The following is a 15,319-nucleotide window of genomic DNA, read 5'->3' as shown; positions in this document are numbered from 1 at the left end:
CACTGCAAAAGAAGAGAATTCATTTTTAGATTCACTGTTATCTTACAAAAAGTGAACTACTTATGTCTCGATGCTTCAGAAGATAAATCCTTTATTTTTCTTCAGACACAACCAGAGGCCCTTGGAGGTGACGAGGGATGAAGTTCATAAGAACAGATGTCATGTGAAGTTTCCCGAACTTTTCTCCAGCTTTCCTTACCGGGTCAACGTCACGGCAGTGAACTCCCTGGGTCGAGCTTCCAGCGCCATCAGCTTCGAGGAGTCCTCGATAGGTACAGTTTATATACTACTCAACAAATTGGTGTAGGATTTTCATTTAAACCACTTTCACTCACAAATAGCTTTAAAGAGCTTATCTTACTTTCTCCATGCATGTAAACAAACCAGCTCAAACGCAGAGTCATGTATGCTATACTGGGTTGGAGCAAATAGACCTCACCAAAACATCTAGCTCATGTTTATCAGACACTCTGGTAAGCTAATATCATCTCCTGCTCTGAAAGAACAACACCCATGCTGGCAAACAGAATTGAGGAAAATATCTCCAGCATATATCGTCTGATCGATGGAGGAGGTGTTGTTGAAGTGGCTTCTGGCAACTAAATAGGATGCTTACATGCATGGCTACATGTGTGCTTGATAGTAATAAAAATGCTAATGCAATCTGGATCACTGGGTTGACAACAAAATATTGTCCCTCTGTTTCTAGTGTATATTTGAAGGAAAATGGATTCCTTTAGAAAAAAAATGCATTTCATATGTGACAGCTATTTGATTTTATTTTGAAAAAATATTTAGTTGTGATTAGCATACATTTTAGTGACAAGTAGGGAACATATTGATGAAAGTACCTGCCTTACATTGAAACTAAAGCATGCAGACTATATATATATATTTTTTTTTTTTTTTTTCAGCTACACTGCCAAAATAATTTTCTTTATCAGTATGTTTGCATTTTATATATATATAAAATATTGGAGTGCGTGAAATATTCTCTCTCTCTCTCTCTCTCTCTCTCTCTCTCTCTCTCTCTCTCTCTCTCTCTTTTACAGTCCAGCCCTTCCTATCAGCACACCCTAACATAAAAAAATTAGCATCCGAAAAGCCAACATCTAAACAAGATCAACAGTGTTAGAAAGTCGTAAAGAGTGTTTCGCTCAAGCCAGGTCAAGGCCTGAGCTATAAGTCCTGAAGCCACTTTGTGTCTGCTATGAATAGTAAAGGGAACGGGGCTCAGAAACATCTCTTTGTCCTCGTGTGCATGTGTTTGTGTGCGAGTGAAGCTAAAACCGCAGAGCAAACAGAATGATCCTTGGACACCGCATCTCCAGAAGAAGAGAAAGGCCACTCTGTTGCTCTCTGCTTATTTCCCATAAAGCTTAGCTCCAAAAGGCTTTGCTAACATTCAGGAGACGCCGCTGCTCAAAAGACATCTCGAGAAATGTCAGTGTGGCTTCTTTAGCAGACGTGTGTGTTATGTCAAACTGATTTTCTACTCCGAGGGACGAGCTGGGGATAATAAAGAGGAAATTTCAGCACTAATCATTCATCTCTTTTTCCATTATAGTGTTTCGCTAGTGCATTTGTCATGACGGATTCTTTCTGCTTAGCCTCTGAAACTGTGTTCTTTTTTATTCGGAGCCTTGTCACAACTCGTATACTATTAGCATCTCAGCATTAGAGGTATTTTCACACTTCCTAGATCTTAAGGAATAGTTTACCCCAAAACTTATCAGGACTCTCTTGACAATCAGAAACCTATATGGCTTACTTTTTTTTTTTTTTTTTTTTTACAAAATTTTAGAAGAATGTTCAAGTTGCTCTTTTCCATATATTAAAAGCAAGCTTCGAATGAAATCAAGCTTCAAGCTTCAAAAAGACAAAGAACATTCAAATTAGCCTTGCCAATACCCTTTGGGAAAACTTTTTTTTTTTTTCATGCACTTGTCAGTTTTTGAGATTTTGCTTCAATAACATGTCTTCAATAACACCCAAAACTACACATTAAAACTTAATTTTATAACACATTATCTATTTGCATCTGAATATTTTTATTACTATTAGGGCTGCACAATTAATCAAATGTCTAATCGCGATTTGCAGTTATAACATTATAATACAATTTACCTTTTAATAATTTAAAGAAGAAACCAATCCGATGCATAGTTGACATTTGAGGCTTAATACTCTAGAAAAGCCGACAATTATCGACAATTATGATTTTTGTCATAATCATGCAGCCCTAATTACAATACATATTTTAAATGCCATTCTCTTCATATTAGCACGAAATCACTACTTCAGAAGCACTTACATACATACAACTTTACAGTTTTTCTCCTATATCTATATCTGAATGTATATCTTTATCCTCTATGTGTCTAATACATATATCATTATATTCCTTCCTATATTCATTCATTTATTCATTCCATTTTATTTGTATTTATTTATTTTATGTAGAAAACATTATTAATTAATATGTATAATAATAATAATAATAATAATAATATTACTATTATTATTATTATTATTATTATTATTATTATTATTATTATTATTATTATTATTAATAATAATAATAATAATAATAATAATAATAATAATAATAATTTAATTAATTTTGAAACTGTTTAATTTAACTGTTCATATTTCTGTTCTGGAATTGTATGCAAATTAGTGAATACTAAATACTGTAATATATCATTTGCATATTTAAACATAACGTTTAAAAAACATGAAATACAAAACAAGTGTCTTAATGTACTGTAATCACATAGGGAAAGTGTGATGAGATCTATTAGTTACCCTATCAATTGTAGTAGTAATATCAGTATGTTTTATTATTATTTACCTGTAGTATCTTTCCTTTAAGCAATACTACATAATTGCGCAAGAACCAGGCTATTTTTTTCTTTTTTTTGTTTTGTTTTTCTTTTTTTATATTCAAACATACCAGATTCTGTTAACAGATACATGAAAATAAATCCCATTTCATGTCGATTACATCAGACCTTGCGAGACGTGTTTTGACGTGGCCCATTTGACGATGGCCATGTGCGAATGTGATTCGAGGCCTTCTCTCCATCTGTTTTCCACAGAAGAAAGAAATGAAATGCTGATGACAGAATCAATTTGGGGCGATTTATTCCTTTGAATATGATATCTGCAATTGGTCATGGGTTTACATCGAGATCTCTTTGGTCCAACAGTGAAACCTGACCCCCCTGAGAAGGTGGTGGCTAAACCCGTAGCCAACAATGCACGGAGACTAGAGGTGACCTGGAACAGTCCTAGTACGTGGCCCGACGTGGAGACCTTCCCGCTGAAGTACTTCCTGCGCTACCGGCCACTCATCCGAGACCAGTGGCAGCACGTAAGTGTGGATCACCGCTTTTATAGCTTCTTGCCATCTCTGTTGCATCTTTAACATTTATGTAGAGCACATGCTATGTGCGCTCAAACTAGTAATGATAACATTTTCATAAACCCAACCACCTAGGTATTTTTGACGAAGTTGATCAAACAGCATTGTCTTGCTGGTCAACTAACAAGCTCCTGCTACTACAACTAGCCACTTTTCTGTGGCTCAGCATCCCGGCGGGGATAAAGCCAACGAATCAAACGTCCTATTGCACAAAACATAGCATATTCTGGAAACCAGACTATGTTCGTCTTTTCTGCAGACTTCGGAATAGTGTTTGCAACCGTGTCTCATTTTCGACAAGAATACAGGGGGTCAAAGAGGGCGACTGTGATTTGGTTCCATTGTCAGCTCTCCACATGAGTCCAATTGTGTCCCTCAGCTCTACAGAATGAGACTAGACATGTTCTTTGGAAACTGATTTGCACACCAAGACGTCAGTCAGAGTTTTGGACAGTTGAAAATGGGTGATTTATATCCCATAGTCTCAGCTCATATATACACTGCCACACTACTGACTGAGAGAGCACCAGCCAGTCAGTCAGAGAATATTTCTTAAGCAGCGCCTTGGGATTATTGTATTTATTTCTCTTACATATCAAGGTTGAAAGTAGATGTTGCGTCATGCTTATTTCCATTAAGCTCTTTAAGTAGATGAGCACATCTCACTCTATAATCTAGTTACTGCCTGGCACTAAGAAAATGAAGTGTTTCAGGACTACAAATTTATTCGAAATTTCTGAAATTAGACTACCTGCCCTGGATGAATGGGATATACATTATATAAAGGTTTTGGTTATGCAACTTGATTGAATGGAGATTGAGAATGCACAGCTCGTATAATTTTATCAATACTGTGAAAAAAAATGTATTGAAACAGATGTCTTCTGATGCATAAAAACAGAAAAAAAAAGTACGGAGGGGACTTGGTTCTATTAGCTGGTTGTTGATTGGATTTTGAGATGTGGGCGTGGCATTATAATCAAACGTGAGCTTGCAGTCAGTTGTGGAGGGGTGGGGTTTAAGCAGACCAAATGATTGGATAACTTCTCCTTATGCTACTAGAGAGAAATCTGTTGGACGATTGAGTTATAACATTTTAATTATTAAGAAAATGCATATATGTAGAATCATTCAAAATGACATCTGTAACAGTCATTTACAAAATAAATTTTCATTTCATCCTAATGTTAACTGCACGAGGCAGATAAAGTAGCACCGGTTTTGTGAATATGTTGCATTTTGTAGTGAGGCTAATTTTGCATAAAAAGGAATGTGCGCGCTGAAAATAATGTCTTTCCAGTAAGCAAGTAAAGCAACTAAACTTAAAGTTGTCAAATCAATCTACATGCAAACACCCGTGTTATGTGCCACACTTCTCCTCCCTCCCTCCAACTAAATTTCCAAAACAACTATTACTCAATGCCGTATGAATCCTATTTGAGTTCTCTGAGACCACTACTCGTCTGAAACAATCCATATCAGCCCAAACGCCAGCTCATATCAGCTAGCAGCTAAGACCATATTGAGCTCCACCAAGACAAGGTGGAAACCTCATCAGTCTTCCGCCAGGCCGCGTTTCAGCTGCGCCTCATATGTGCACTCACGTAGCGTATCACGGCGAGAGGGCTTGAGAGAGATGAAAGAGCTAGCTCAGCGCGGGGAGCGTGGTGTAGGGAAGCCATTCATTCTGCTGAGGAATGAGGAGATGGCAGCTGGAGCAGTCCTCGCTGAGCAATGGATGCCTCAAAGCTGCCTGGGATCTGACGGCAAAATGTGGCATGGAAACAATCAAGCGCTTGTGGCTAGCCGACGATGTCCCTAGATTTAAGAAGTGGACATGCTTAATAAATCACTTTTGTAATAAAAAAAAAAAAAAAAAAACGTTGATTCCAGTTGTATTGAGGTGCAGGTATACAAACCTAACCTATCTCCAATTACGGTGTTCCCAGAACTGTCAAAAAAAAATAGACAAAAAAATAGTCAACCATCTATTCGGACAAAGCGAAACAGTGAACCCTCTAAATTAAGACCTGTTTTGGATTCATTCGCAACTGTTTTGACACAAATATACAAATGCTTACTGAAAATTTTCATTATTTTAAGAAGACAGTTCTCCCCAAAAAATTATCACTTAGTCACCTCATGTTGTTGCAAACCTGCAAGACTTGAAATATATGCTGAAGATAATTTTGAATGGTTTTCATTTATATAATGTAAGTCAATTTTGGTCCAAACTTTGTCTAGACGTAACCACTTTTTGGCAACACTTTATTGAGATGTTCCACTTCAGGCATTCTACTAACCGTAAGAAACGTTGCGAATTCATGTCAACTAGCAGTCATTAAAATATTAGCAGACTATCTGACTAATATGCCAACACTTTTGATGATCCCAATAACACATTCATCTGATCACTTTGCAAGTGCATCCTACTAACCCTAACAGTCAGTACTCTACTAATAGTCTAATGAGAGTAAGCAGAGCTGTAGTTGCACATTAATGACAATTAGTTAAATTAAATTACATTTAAATTTATGCATTTAGCAGACACTTTTATCCAAAGCGATTTACAGTGCATTCAGGCTTTCAAATTTAACCTTTCATGTTCCCGGGGAATCGAACCTCCAACCTTGCGCTTGATAAAGCAATGCTCTACCAATTGAGCTACAGGAATACTATTAGATGGTTAATTAATTAGTTGACATGCAATTGCATGTACTTAAGAATATTTAAAGTGCACTATTGAAAAAAAAAAGATAGTGTAACATTTTTCAAAATACCTATTTTGATGTTTGAGAGAAGAAAGAAATGCATGTAATGACGTGGGCGAGGAATAGATGACAGAATTTTCAGTTTTATATGAACTATCCTTTTATCAGAGCTATATTTCAAGAACAGAAAAGCAAATTCTATTTACAAAACATTAAACCTGTACCATAATTAATAGTTACATTTTGATCTATCTATTGAAACTTATGATTAGAAATAACTTTGGATCCAAAATGTATGGCCCCACATTGACATATACATGATTATAAAGTAGAAATGTCATTTTTGTCGAGCGGCTTCAGATAAATGACTGGACTGAGAAATTCAATGGATCAATGTTTCTGCTCAGCTGTAATTGATGGAGCTGAGCTGAAGAGACATATGGTGCAGCGGAGCTTTAAAAAGCCCTGACATTTAACAGATGACTCAAAGAGCAATGGAAGTGTGGGGTCATTATAAGAAAGATATGCATACATTCATGATCTTTGAAGCTTGTCATTGCCTCAAAGGTGTGAGGATGAAATTATTAGATGTTTATTTTAAAGTGGGAATATACTGTATCTATACTGTAAATATCAGTATTTTGAGTGGGCGAATTCAAACAGGGCTGCTGATAGCATGTTCTGTTCAGCAATCGTTAGATTAATCGACTAACTGAAAAAATAATCGAAAGAGTAATTGATTAAAAAAAAAAAATATATATATATATATATATATATATATATATATATATATGTTATAATTGTATTATTTATTTATTTTATTTTATTTTTTTACTTACAAAATGGTGTATTCAAATCATTTATCAGCACAGGCTAAATGCCTTTTTTGCAGGTTTTGTGTCTAAATACCACAGACTAAAAAGTGCAGATGTTTGTTAATGTCCCCTTGGGTTAAAGATAAAAAAGAATTGTTGCAATATTAAGGTTGTGCATGCATTCCATTAGAACGCACATTTAAAGAACAGGTGAAATCCTGTTAATCGCACATTATTCTGGAGAGATATGTGAATGATGGATTGAAATATGGGAGCAGCCAAAAGACACGAGACAGCTGTGAAATGACTACAAATGTTTCACGCTCTGTCTTTTGTCCAGGAAAGCAGCAGCATGGAGTGTGAAAAAAAGAAAGGAGGCTGGGGGTGCGGAGGTGAAAAAAATTATGCCGTGGGCCATTTTTCTTCTTCGCCCCTTTCATTCCCAGAAATGATGTATTTAAACTCAAGCTTTAACAAGCCGCTGTGGTGCCACTCAGCCAAATGAGAAACAATCTGCTCTTGACCAGTGGGGGCTTCTGGGAGTCGCTGCACAGAATGAATGAGCTGTGTTAGAGGCCAGGCTTCATAGAGCACCATCCAGTTTCAGGTGACTGATATGTGACTGTAGATCTAATGGGGTTTGGCTTACTGTTGCTTTGGGTAATCACAATGACGGACAAGATTGAAGTAGCAGCAGGAGTGTACGGTGCCAAAATGGAATAGGTTTCAGAAATAATGAAATTTGAAAGAGCATAAAGTCTGGTCTACATCATATATTATTCTAGCCAAGTGTCACTTGTTTTGTTGGTTGATAGTCTTGCTAGTAGATGCCATAATAACCTTCTTTAAAAGAGTGACATGTTATTTGTTTCCTTGTCTTGTCCTGATTTTTGTCTTCATATTGACACCTGTTGGTGTGGATGGAGGATTACAAGTATTTGGGTTAGTGTTGTGCTGATTCCTAAAAACTCCTTAAAACAGAGTATATCCGTTTTCACAAAAAAATATGAATCAGCAAAACTGTCTGAAGGATCATGTGACACTGAGGACAGGAGTAATGATGTTGAAAATGCAGATTTGATCACATGATTAAAATGTTTTACAACATATTATCACAGAAAGCAGTTGTCACATTACTGCGTTTTTGATCAAATAAATGCATCCATGCTGAGCATAAGAGAAGAATATTTTCAACTCTTACCCATAGTCCTTGCAAATGTTGGCAAACCCAGCAAACGCTCCTAGTATCAGACTGGTTTCTTGTGAACCAAACATTGCTTGCTTTCACTCTGCAGTATGCATGTGTCCTTGAGTGCAAACAGCACACTCCTTTTTATATCTTCCTGCTTACTTCAAAAGTTTTTGTTTACATTTACAAATAAATTGCAATCTTGCTAAATTTTCTTCACATATGACAAAACGTTTCTTTAATATCTAATGTCACGAAGAAACTGAAAGCATACACAACAGAGTGGTGCAATAACTGCCTCGTTCCTATTTTTCCTTTGTTGTTCTTTTTTTTAATGGAGAGACAGGTTCGAATAACAGTGCACTTATGCTGATTTATTGACTAATAGACTGTGTTTCATATGACCCATTAGCCATTAGCGTGTGATGTCAGTTAGCAGTCATAGTAATGATATCATCCACGGCTGTCCGTGCTGCAGATATCAAACGGCAGTGAGTCATGGCTTTACGCCGGGGGAAATCAGATGCCCGCCTTGCAGTTTCGTGCACTTGGGTGTGCATATGTATGTGCACGAGCCATTATGAACTTCCAAATCACCTAGCCAAGACCTCGCTGTATCTGACAGCAGTTCAGGGCTTGGTTAATAGCACGGAGGCAGCTTACAGCAAATTAACCAGCAGGATTGGGGGTGTTTGGAGACTCGGAGGTGTGGGAGTCTTAGGAAAGTATGCTCAGTCACGCTGTGGTGCGGCGTTTTGTTTGAACGCTATCATGACCTGTCCCTTCTCACGGTCCCATCGGCCACCAACCCCCTTTTTATTTATGGATCTCGTCAGAATTCAGAGTTTACAACGCCTGGATGTGTTCCCTAAAAGACACTCGAGCACTTCTACCACTGAGGTTTATTTCATGTCTGAGCTTTTTTGTATTTCCTATGTTTGATTTGTTGAAAACTGGCATTTGTTTTTGCAGTTCTCATTTGAAATTGATATCGCAACAGATTTGCTGTATGCAGTTTGAATCACCTCTTAATGCGCTCTTAAGTGTAACTCTCAGCCTTGAACCTTTCCGCCAGTTTTCATATTCGAGTTAAGAATTTTTTAAAAACAATAAAAAATGAGTGGGTCTCATGAAAACTGTCAGGGTTATTTTTTCAAAGCAGATTCAAAAGAAGATGGTAAGAGTAAGAGTTTACCTTTGGAACTGTTAAGATCGAGCCCATTTCTCATGACCATAAAAGGCAATTTATGTGTCATTTAAATATATTACATATGTGCACTACTGTTCAAAATTTTGAAGTTACTATCCCTGTAAGCCTGCTTTGTGTTTTTCACCATATCAAACCACTTTACCTAGCCAAATTCATTCTTACGCAGAAAGAGCAGCCGTTATCGCTGTCTCAATTACCATGTGCTTGTTTCTCCACAATTCCCTTCTTTCATTCATTCACCCCTTGATTTCTCTCTCTCTTGTCCTGACGCACTGCGTTCCCCGGCTCCCCCCGGCTGCCCCACGCTTAATGGCCTTTTGTGCATCTGCCAAAAGAGCCTCTCATCCTCCAGCCACACTTAGATGAATCAATAGCGCCGGCTCTGCAGTCCCGTTAGCATGGTAATAGACATTAGAGGGAGAAAAAGGAGTATTCAACTATCTTTCATAGAAGTCCCGTGCTCCACCCCAAGCCAGACCCCGTCTGTTCCAGACACACACACACACACACACATCTCCCACATCCTACTGCTCATTTTGTGCAAGCATTATCAGAAATAACCATTGAACATCTGGCCCATAGCAACAAATTGATGAAAACATTGGCTTACCAAAGATGGAATGCATTTGCTGGTAGAAATTAAGAAGCCATTTAATTTGAACTATAAAATACTATATAACTGTAATACATAAAAAGTATGTATATATATATATATATTGTCACGGGAGGAGCACAAGACAGACACAGTGGGCGTGGCGTCAGGCCTCGGAGAGGCTTTTATTAACAGAAATCATAAAACACAGGGAATAAAAGTGGCCAAAAGGGGAAAGTGTCCAAAATAACAGGGAATCTGGTGTCCTCGTTGTGCTGCGGGGTTCGTGTGGGTCGGGCAGTGTTCATGGAGGAAGGGTCCAGGTAAGGGGCGGAGTCCGGCGGCCGCACGCGCTCCCCTCCTTGGTCCGGGGCGCGAGGGGCGGCGGCTTCCTCTAGCGGCCGCATCTCTCTCGTCGGCCGCGGCGCTGGTAGGGGATGGACGGCCCGGCATCCTGGCCCGTCGGCCGTGTAAACGGGTGCGGTTCTCCTCCGGATCGCGGGTCCGGCTGCTCACGTCTCTTGTGGCGCGGGAGTCCCTCAACGCACCCTTCCTGGACCCACGAGGACACCAGTGTGCATGCACGGGGAAGAGACCGGTCTCCCGAGGAGAGGCGCGTTGGGCTTTTAAACAGCGGCGGGGATGAGGCTCCATTCACATCAGGTGTGCCCCATCACACGCCGCCAGCCCTGACTCGTCCAGCGCCCCTCCTCTCACACACCCACTCCAGTCGGGAGCCTGGTGAAGGGCGGCGATTTAGGACGGGGTGCCGGTGACAATCAGGGAGGAGGCAGCTGACTCGTCACATTCCCCCTCCCAAGCGACATCCCCGTCCCCAGAGCGCCACCCACACGGGAGTGCTACCATCCTCAACCAGACTCCAAACGGTCGGAGTGGGCGGGGATTCCTCTCCGGGCGGTCCTCCCTCTCGCAGCGCACCAGAACAGGGACAGAGAAACCGGGTTTTAGTGACAGCCTCAACCAACCAAAGGGTAAAATGACAATGGAAAAGTCACTTACCCCTTGTGTGGCTGGGAGGCTGTCCCCAGTTTTCCTCCGTCCCAGTCTGGGTTCTCACGAACGTTTGCAAGCGAGAGGGAGTGACGTCACCAGACGTTTCCCAACTGCGCTGTCTAGGCTCCGCCTGCCCGCATTCTCCACCAGTGTCACGGGAGGAGCACAAGACAGACACAGTGGGCGTGGCGTCAGGCCTCGGAGAGGCTTTTATTAACAGAAATCATAAAACAAAGGGAATAAAAGTGGCCAAAGGGGGAAAGTGTCCAAAATAACAGGGAATCTGGTGTCCTCGTCGTGCTGCGGGATTTGTGTAGGTCGGGCAGTGTTCATCGAGGAAGGGTCCAGGTAAGGGGCGGAGTCCGGCGGCCGCACGCGCTCCCCTCCTTGGTCCGGGGCGCGAGGGGCGGCGGCTTCATCTAGCGGCCACATCTCTCTCGTCGGCCGCGGCGCTGGTAGGGGATGGACGGCCCGGCATCCTGGCCCGTCGGCCGTGTATACGGGTGCGGTTCCCTTCCGGATCGCGGGTCCGGCAGCTCACGTCTTGGTGGCGCGGGAGTCCCTCAACGCACCCTTCCTGGACCCACGAGGACACCAGTGTGCATGCACGGGGAAGAGACCGGTCTCCCGAGGAGAGGCGCGTTGGGCTTTTAAACAGCGGCGGGGATGAGGCTCCATTCACATCAGGTGTGCCCCATCACACGCCGCCAGCCCTGACTCGTCCAGCGCCCCTCCTCTCACACACCCACTCCAGTCGGGAGCCTGGTGAAGGGCGGCGATTTAGGACGGGGTGCCGGTGACAATCAGGGAGGAGGCAGCTGACTCGTCACAATATATATATATATATATATATATATATATATATATATATATGTGTGTGTGTGTGTGTGTGTGTGTGTGTGTGTGTGTGTGTGTGTGTGTGTGTGTGTGTGTGTGTGTGTGTGTGTGTGTGCAATGTATATACTGTTTGTAATATCTAATATGTAGGCCCATTCTTTATTTTTTCACATTATTAAATAAAATATAAAAATATTAATTGATTCTTTCTTTCTTTCTTTCTTTCTTTCTTTCTTTCTTTCTTTCTTTGCTGTAACACGCAGACAGACCAATGCAATGTCATTTCATAACAATATTACATTTTGGGAAAGTGGTGGCTAGTGTGTATATCTGCTTATGTCCCACTGATGGTTAGGTTAAGGAGTGGACCTTCGTGCTTACTTTTTTTTTTTCCTGAAAAATATTATCACATCTTATGTATTTGTACAAAATTGCCACCTTCCCATAAAATTGGATTGAACACACCGATGACTAGCAGAAAGTCTATTTTTTAACAAATTGCTCAGATCAGTGGCTTCAAACTCAAAATCTAAAATCTGGCTAATATATTTAAATGCGTGCTCTCTGTAATTCAGTCCACTGTATTCACACTTGACTTTCCATACCTCAAAACGCACCTTTACACCTTTTAACTATCTCATCAATTTTTTTTTTTTTTTTTTTTATGTATAAAGTGTAATTACACTGCAGGTGTAGATGGATTTGTTGATCCCCCCAGGTCTGGCTCAGCTGAGTCGTGATGCTCGCTCTCAGTGGAGACGGATTGTGTGTCACACAGATCCTCCGGGCTCCGCTGAACAGATGCTCATCTCATTGGCTGTAATTGGCCCATTGCAGGCCTGTCATCAGAGATGCTGGACTTCCGATTATTTTGGGGACAAGTGATATTACACATCATTATCTGTCATCAGGATGGTGATGCCACTAGTGTGCAAATGGACACACATTCAAGTACACCCATGAGTAAGTGCTGATGGATCCAACTCTCGAGGCATTATTATTATTATTATTATTATTATTATTATTATTATTATTATTATTATTATTATTATTATTATTATTATTGTGTGTAAAACTGTTTTAAGACTCTCATCCAGCTCTTTCAGTGTTACACTGAAAAAAAAAAAAATCCTCGATTTGCTCTTCATTAATATATTTTCTGTCTAGGAGAAAAATGTAGATATATTTCACTTTTGATTTTTCTTTTATATGGGGTTCATTGTAGGCCTTAGGTTAAGGAATCAATTTGATTATTAATAATAAATGAAAGCCCTGAATAACTCATAAACAAGATGTTATTATATTATACATGTTATTATATTACAGATTCATCAAATGCTTGCATGTCATCGATTCAAACATGAGCCAATGGCAGAATTAAAGCTCTTTAGTCATCCCTTGCATGTCTTTCCTATTGCATTATAGTGCATTAGACATTAACATTCACCTCTGACAGCTTGAACACTATGATGAAGTAGTTTGTTCAGCTCTAAGGTTATTTTTCCTCGGGGCGCTGTAAGTTGTTTCTTGATGCTTGGAGCGTAGAAATTGAAAAATGCACCTTGGCTCTGCCGCCCATATTGATTCTTGGATCAGCAGGGGCATCCTTGAGATGTCAATAGATAAAAGTTTGTGTATTCACACGCCTTATTCAGTGTCTCAGCCCCCTAAGGACTAGTGTCTTATGATCTGACTCTGCACAGCGAGGGGAGCATCTGTCTGGAGCACTGGATCAGTGTGTGTGGGACATAGAAAGTGACATTATTTGTTTGAAGCAAATGTGATATAAACCACTGCTTCAATTATTTTATGTGTAATATAATGTATTAATACTAGGGCTCTAACTGTAATAATAATAAAAAAAAGTAATTAATTTATAATAGATATTATCAGTAGTTACTCATCTAATCAATAATTATGTTTCCCATTTTAATTTTAGTTAACATTTTAGGGTTAACATGTTTAGCCAATCAGCTAATCAACTCAAAACACCTGCAAAGGTTTCCTGAGCCTTCAAAGTGGTCACTCAGTTTGGTTCACTAGGTTACACAATCATGGGGACAGATCTGACAGTTGTCCAGAAGACAATCATTGACACCCTTCACAAGGAGGGTAAGATGCAAACATTCATTGCCAATAAGCTGGCTGTTCACAGAGTGCTGTATCCAAGCATGTTAACAGAGAGTTGTCAAGCAAAACCACTAAAGATTCTGATTTCACATACAGTAGCATACTTGATCTCATGAGACTGCTTTATTTATTTCACATTCACACCATGCCACCTCAATGAAAATCCAGTCAGATCAGTGTTTGACAGTGTTAAAAATGAAAATCAAGTGATGCACTCACTACTTAAGCTTGTATTATATATTTATTTATTTATTTTTTGCTTCCAGTGGTATGTTTACGTGCATGTATTTTTCCAATGTGGCCCATCTTCTTTGTTGATATTCAACCCCTAATGAGACACATCTCATTAGTGCCAGCTTGGGTGGGTTCCTCTTAAATAGCAGAAAAGTGGTTCACACACTTAAAGCAGGAGCGCTGAAGGAATTCCTGTAGTTTCACACCGTCGGTTCTCTGTGATAAGTGCCAAGGTTTTTCCACTACCTTTGATATTTATTGCAGTGATGTTGGCTGGGCATCAAAGGGGGTCAGGAACCACGAACAGTTATCTATTAAAGCTGTTGGTCAGCAGTAGCGATCTCACAGAAGGGGGACTGAGCTCTCATTAGCTTGAGTGACAGAGTCTGCGCTGGCCGCTTCTTTTACACCATCAGTAGAAAGTCAAATGTGAATTTTGGAAGTGGCACTTAAATTGCTTTTTCTTTCCACAACAGTAGACATGCTCTCCAGCTGGGCGTATTTATATTCCCTGACGGTAGGGCGAGGAGGAGTACTCAAATGAGAGTTTTCTTATCTACTGTAGCCTTAAGTATGCTAATGTTCCTGTGCATGGGTATGGGACTCGTGTTTGTCTAAAGAAGTGCTTCTCAAGTGGTTTTGATTCAGGACCAGGTTTCTTTATTAGAAATCAAGTGGCAACCCATAATTATTCAAAGTTGTTAACATACACTGCATAGGGAAATTGTCAAATTTGGTTTCTAACAACAATGGAAGACATGGGAAGTATTTTCCATGAAAGTCCATTTTATGCAATTGTAACTTTATTACTTATTTTCTCTAAAATGTGATTGAATTTATATAGTTATCTCACAATATGATGTCTCATTGTGTGACTTCATATCTGTTAAAATTAGGTTATATCTCACAATGTGATTTCTTGCCATATGACTCTTTATATATCGTAACTGCGACTTTATAACAATGTGATTTATCTCACAGTTGTGACTTTATATTCTACAATATGACTATATACCTCATAAGACACTACAAAACAATTACATTATATCTCGTAACTGTGACTTTACATGCTACAATGTGACTTTGTCTTATAATCCTGGCTTTATGTCCTACAGTATGACTTTATATCTCATAATGTGGGGCCAGTTGCATAAACTTAG

At 39.7% G+C, this 15,319-nt stretch overlaps 1 protein-coding gene across 2 annotated transcripts in view; it reads left to right on the top strand.

Moving 5' to 3' along the window:
- The window catches only part of LOC128021465 (ciliary neurotrophic factor receptor subunit alpha-like), a 149,620-nt gene that overhangs the window by 117,361 nt on the left and 16,940 nt on the right, over window positions 1-15,319 (top strand). For both annotated transcript variants that reach the window (XM_052608700.1, XM_052608701.1), the window contains 2 exons: window positions 106-272; window positions 3,213-3,376. In XM_052608700.1, the coding sequence (XP_052464660.1) occupies window positions 106-272; window positions 3,213-3,376 (331 nt within the window). The remainder of the gene's footprint in view (window positions 1-105; window positions 273-3,212; window positions 3,377-15,319) is intronic.

The sequence above is a fragment of the Carassius gibelio genome, chromosome A10, assembly GCF_023724105.1.
Source record: "Carassius gibelio isolate Cgi1373 ecotype wild population from Czech Republic chromosome A10, carGib1.2-hapl.c, whole genome shotgun sequence".
Classification (NCBI taxonomy): domain Eukaryota; kingdom Metazoa; phylum Chordata; class Actinopteri; order Cypriniformes; family Cyprinidae; genus Carassius; species Carassius gibelio.
This window is presented reverse-complemented; position numbering and strand designations above follow the sequence as displayed.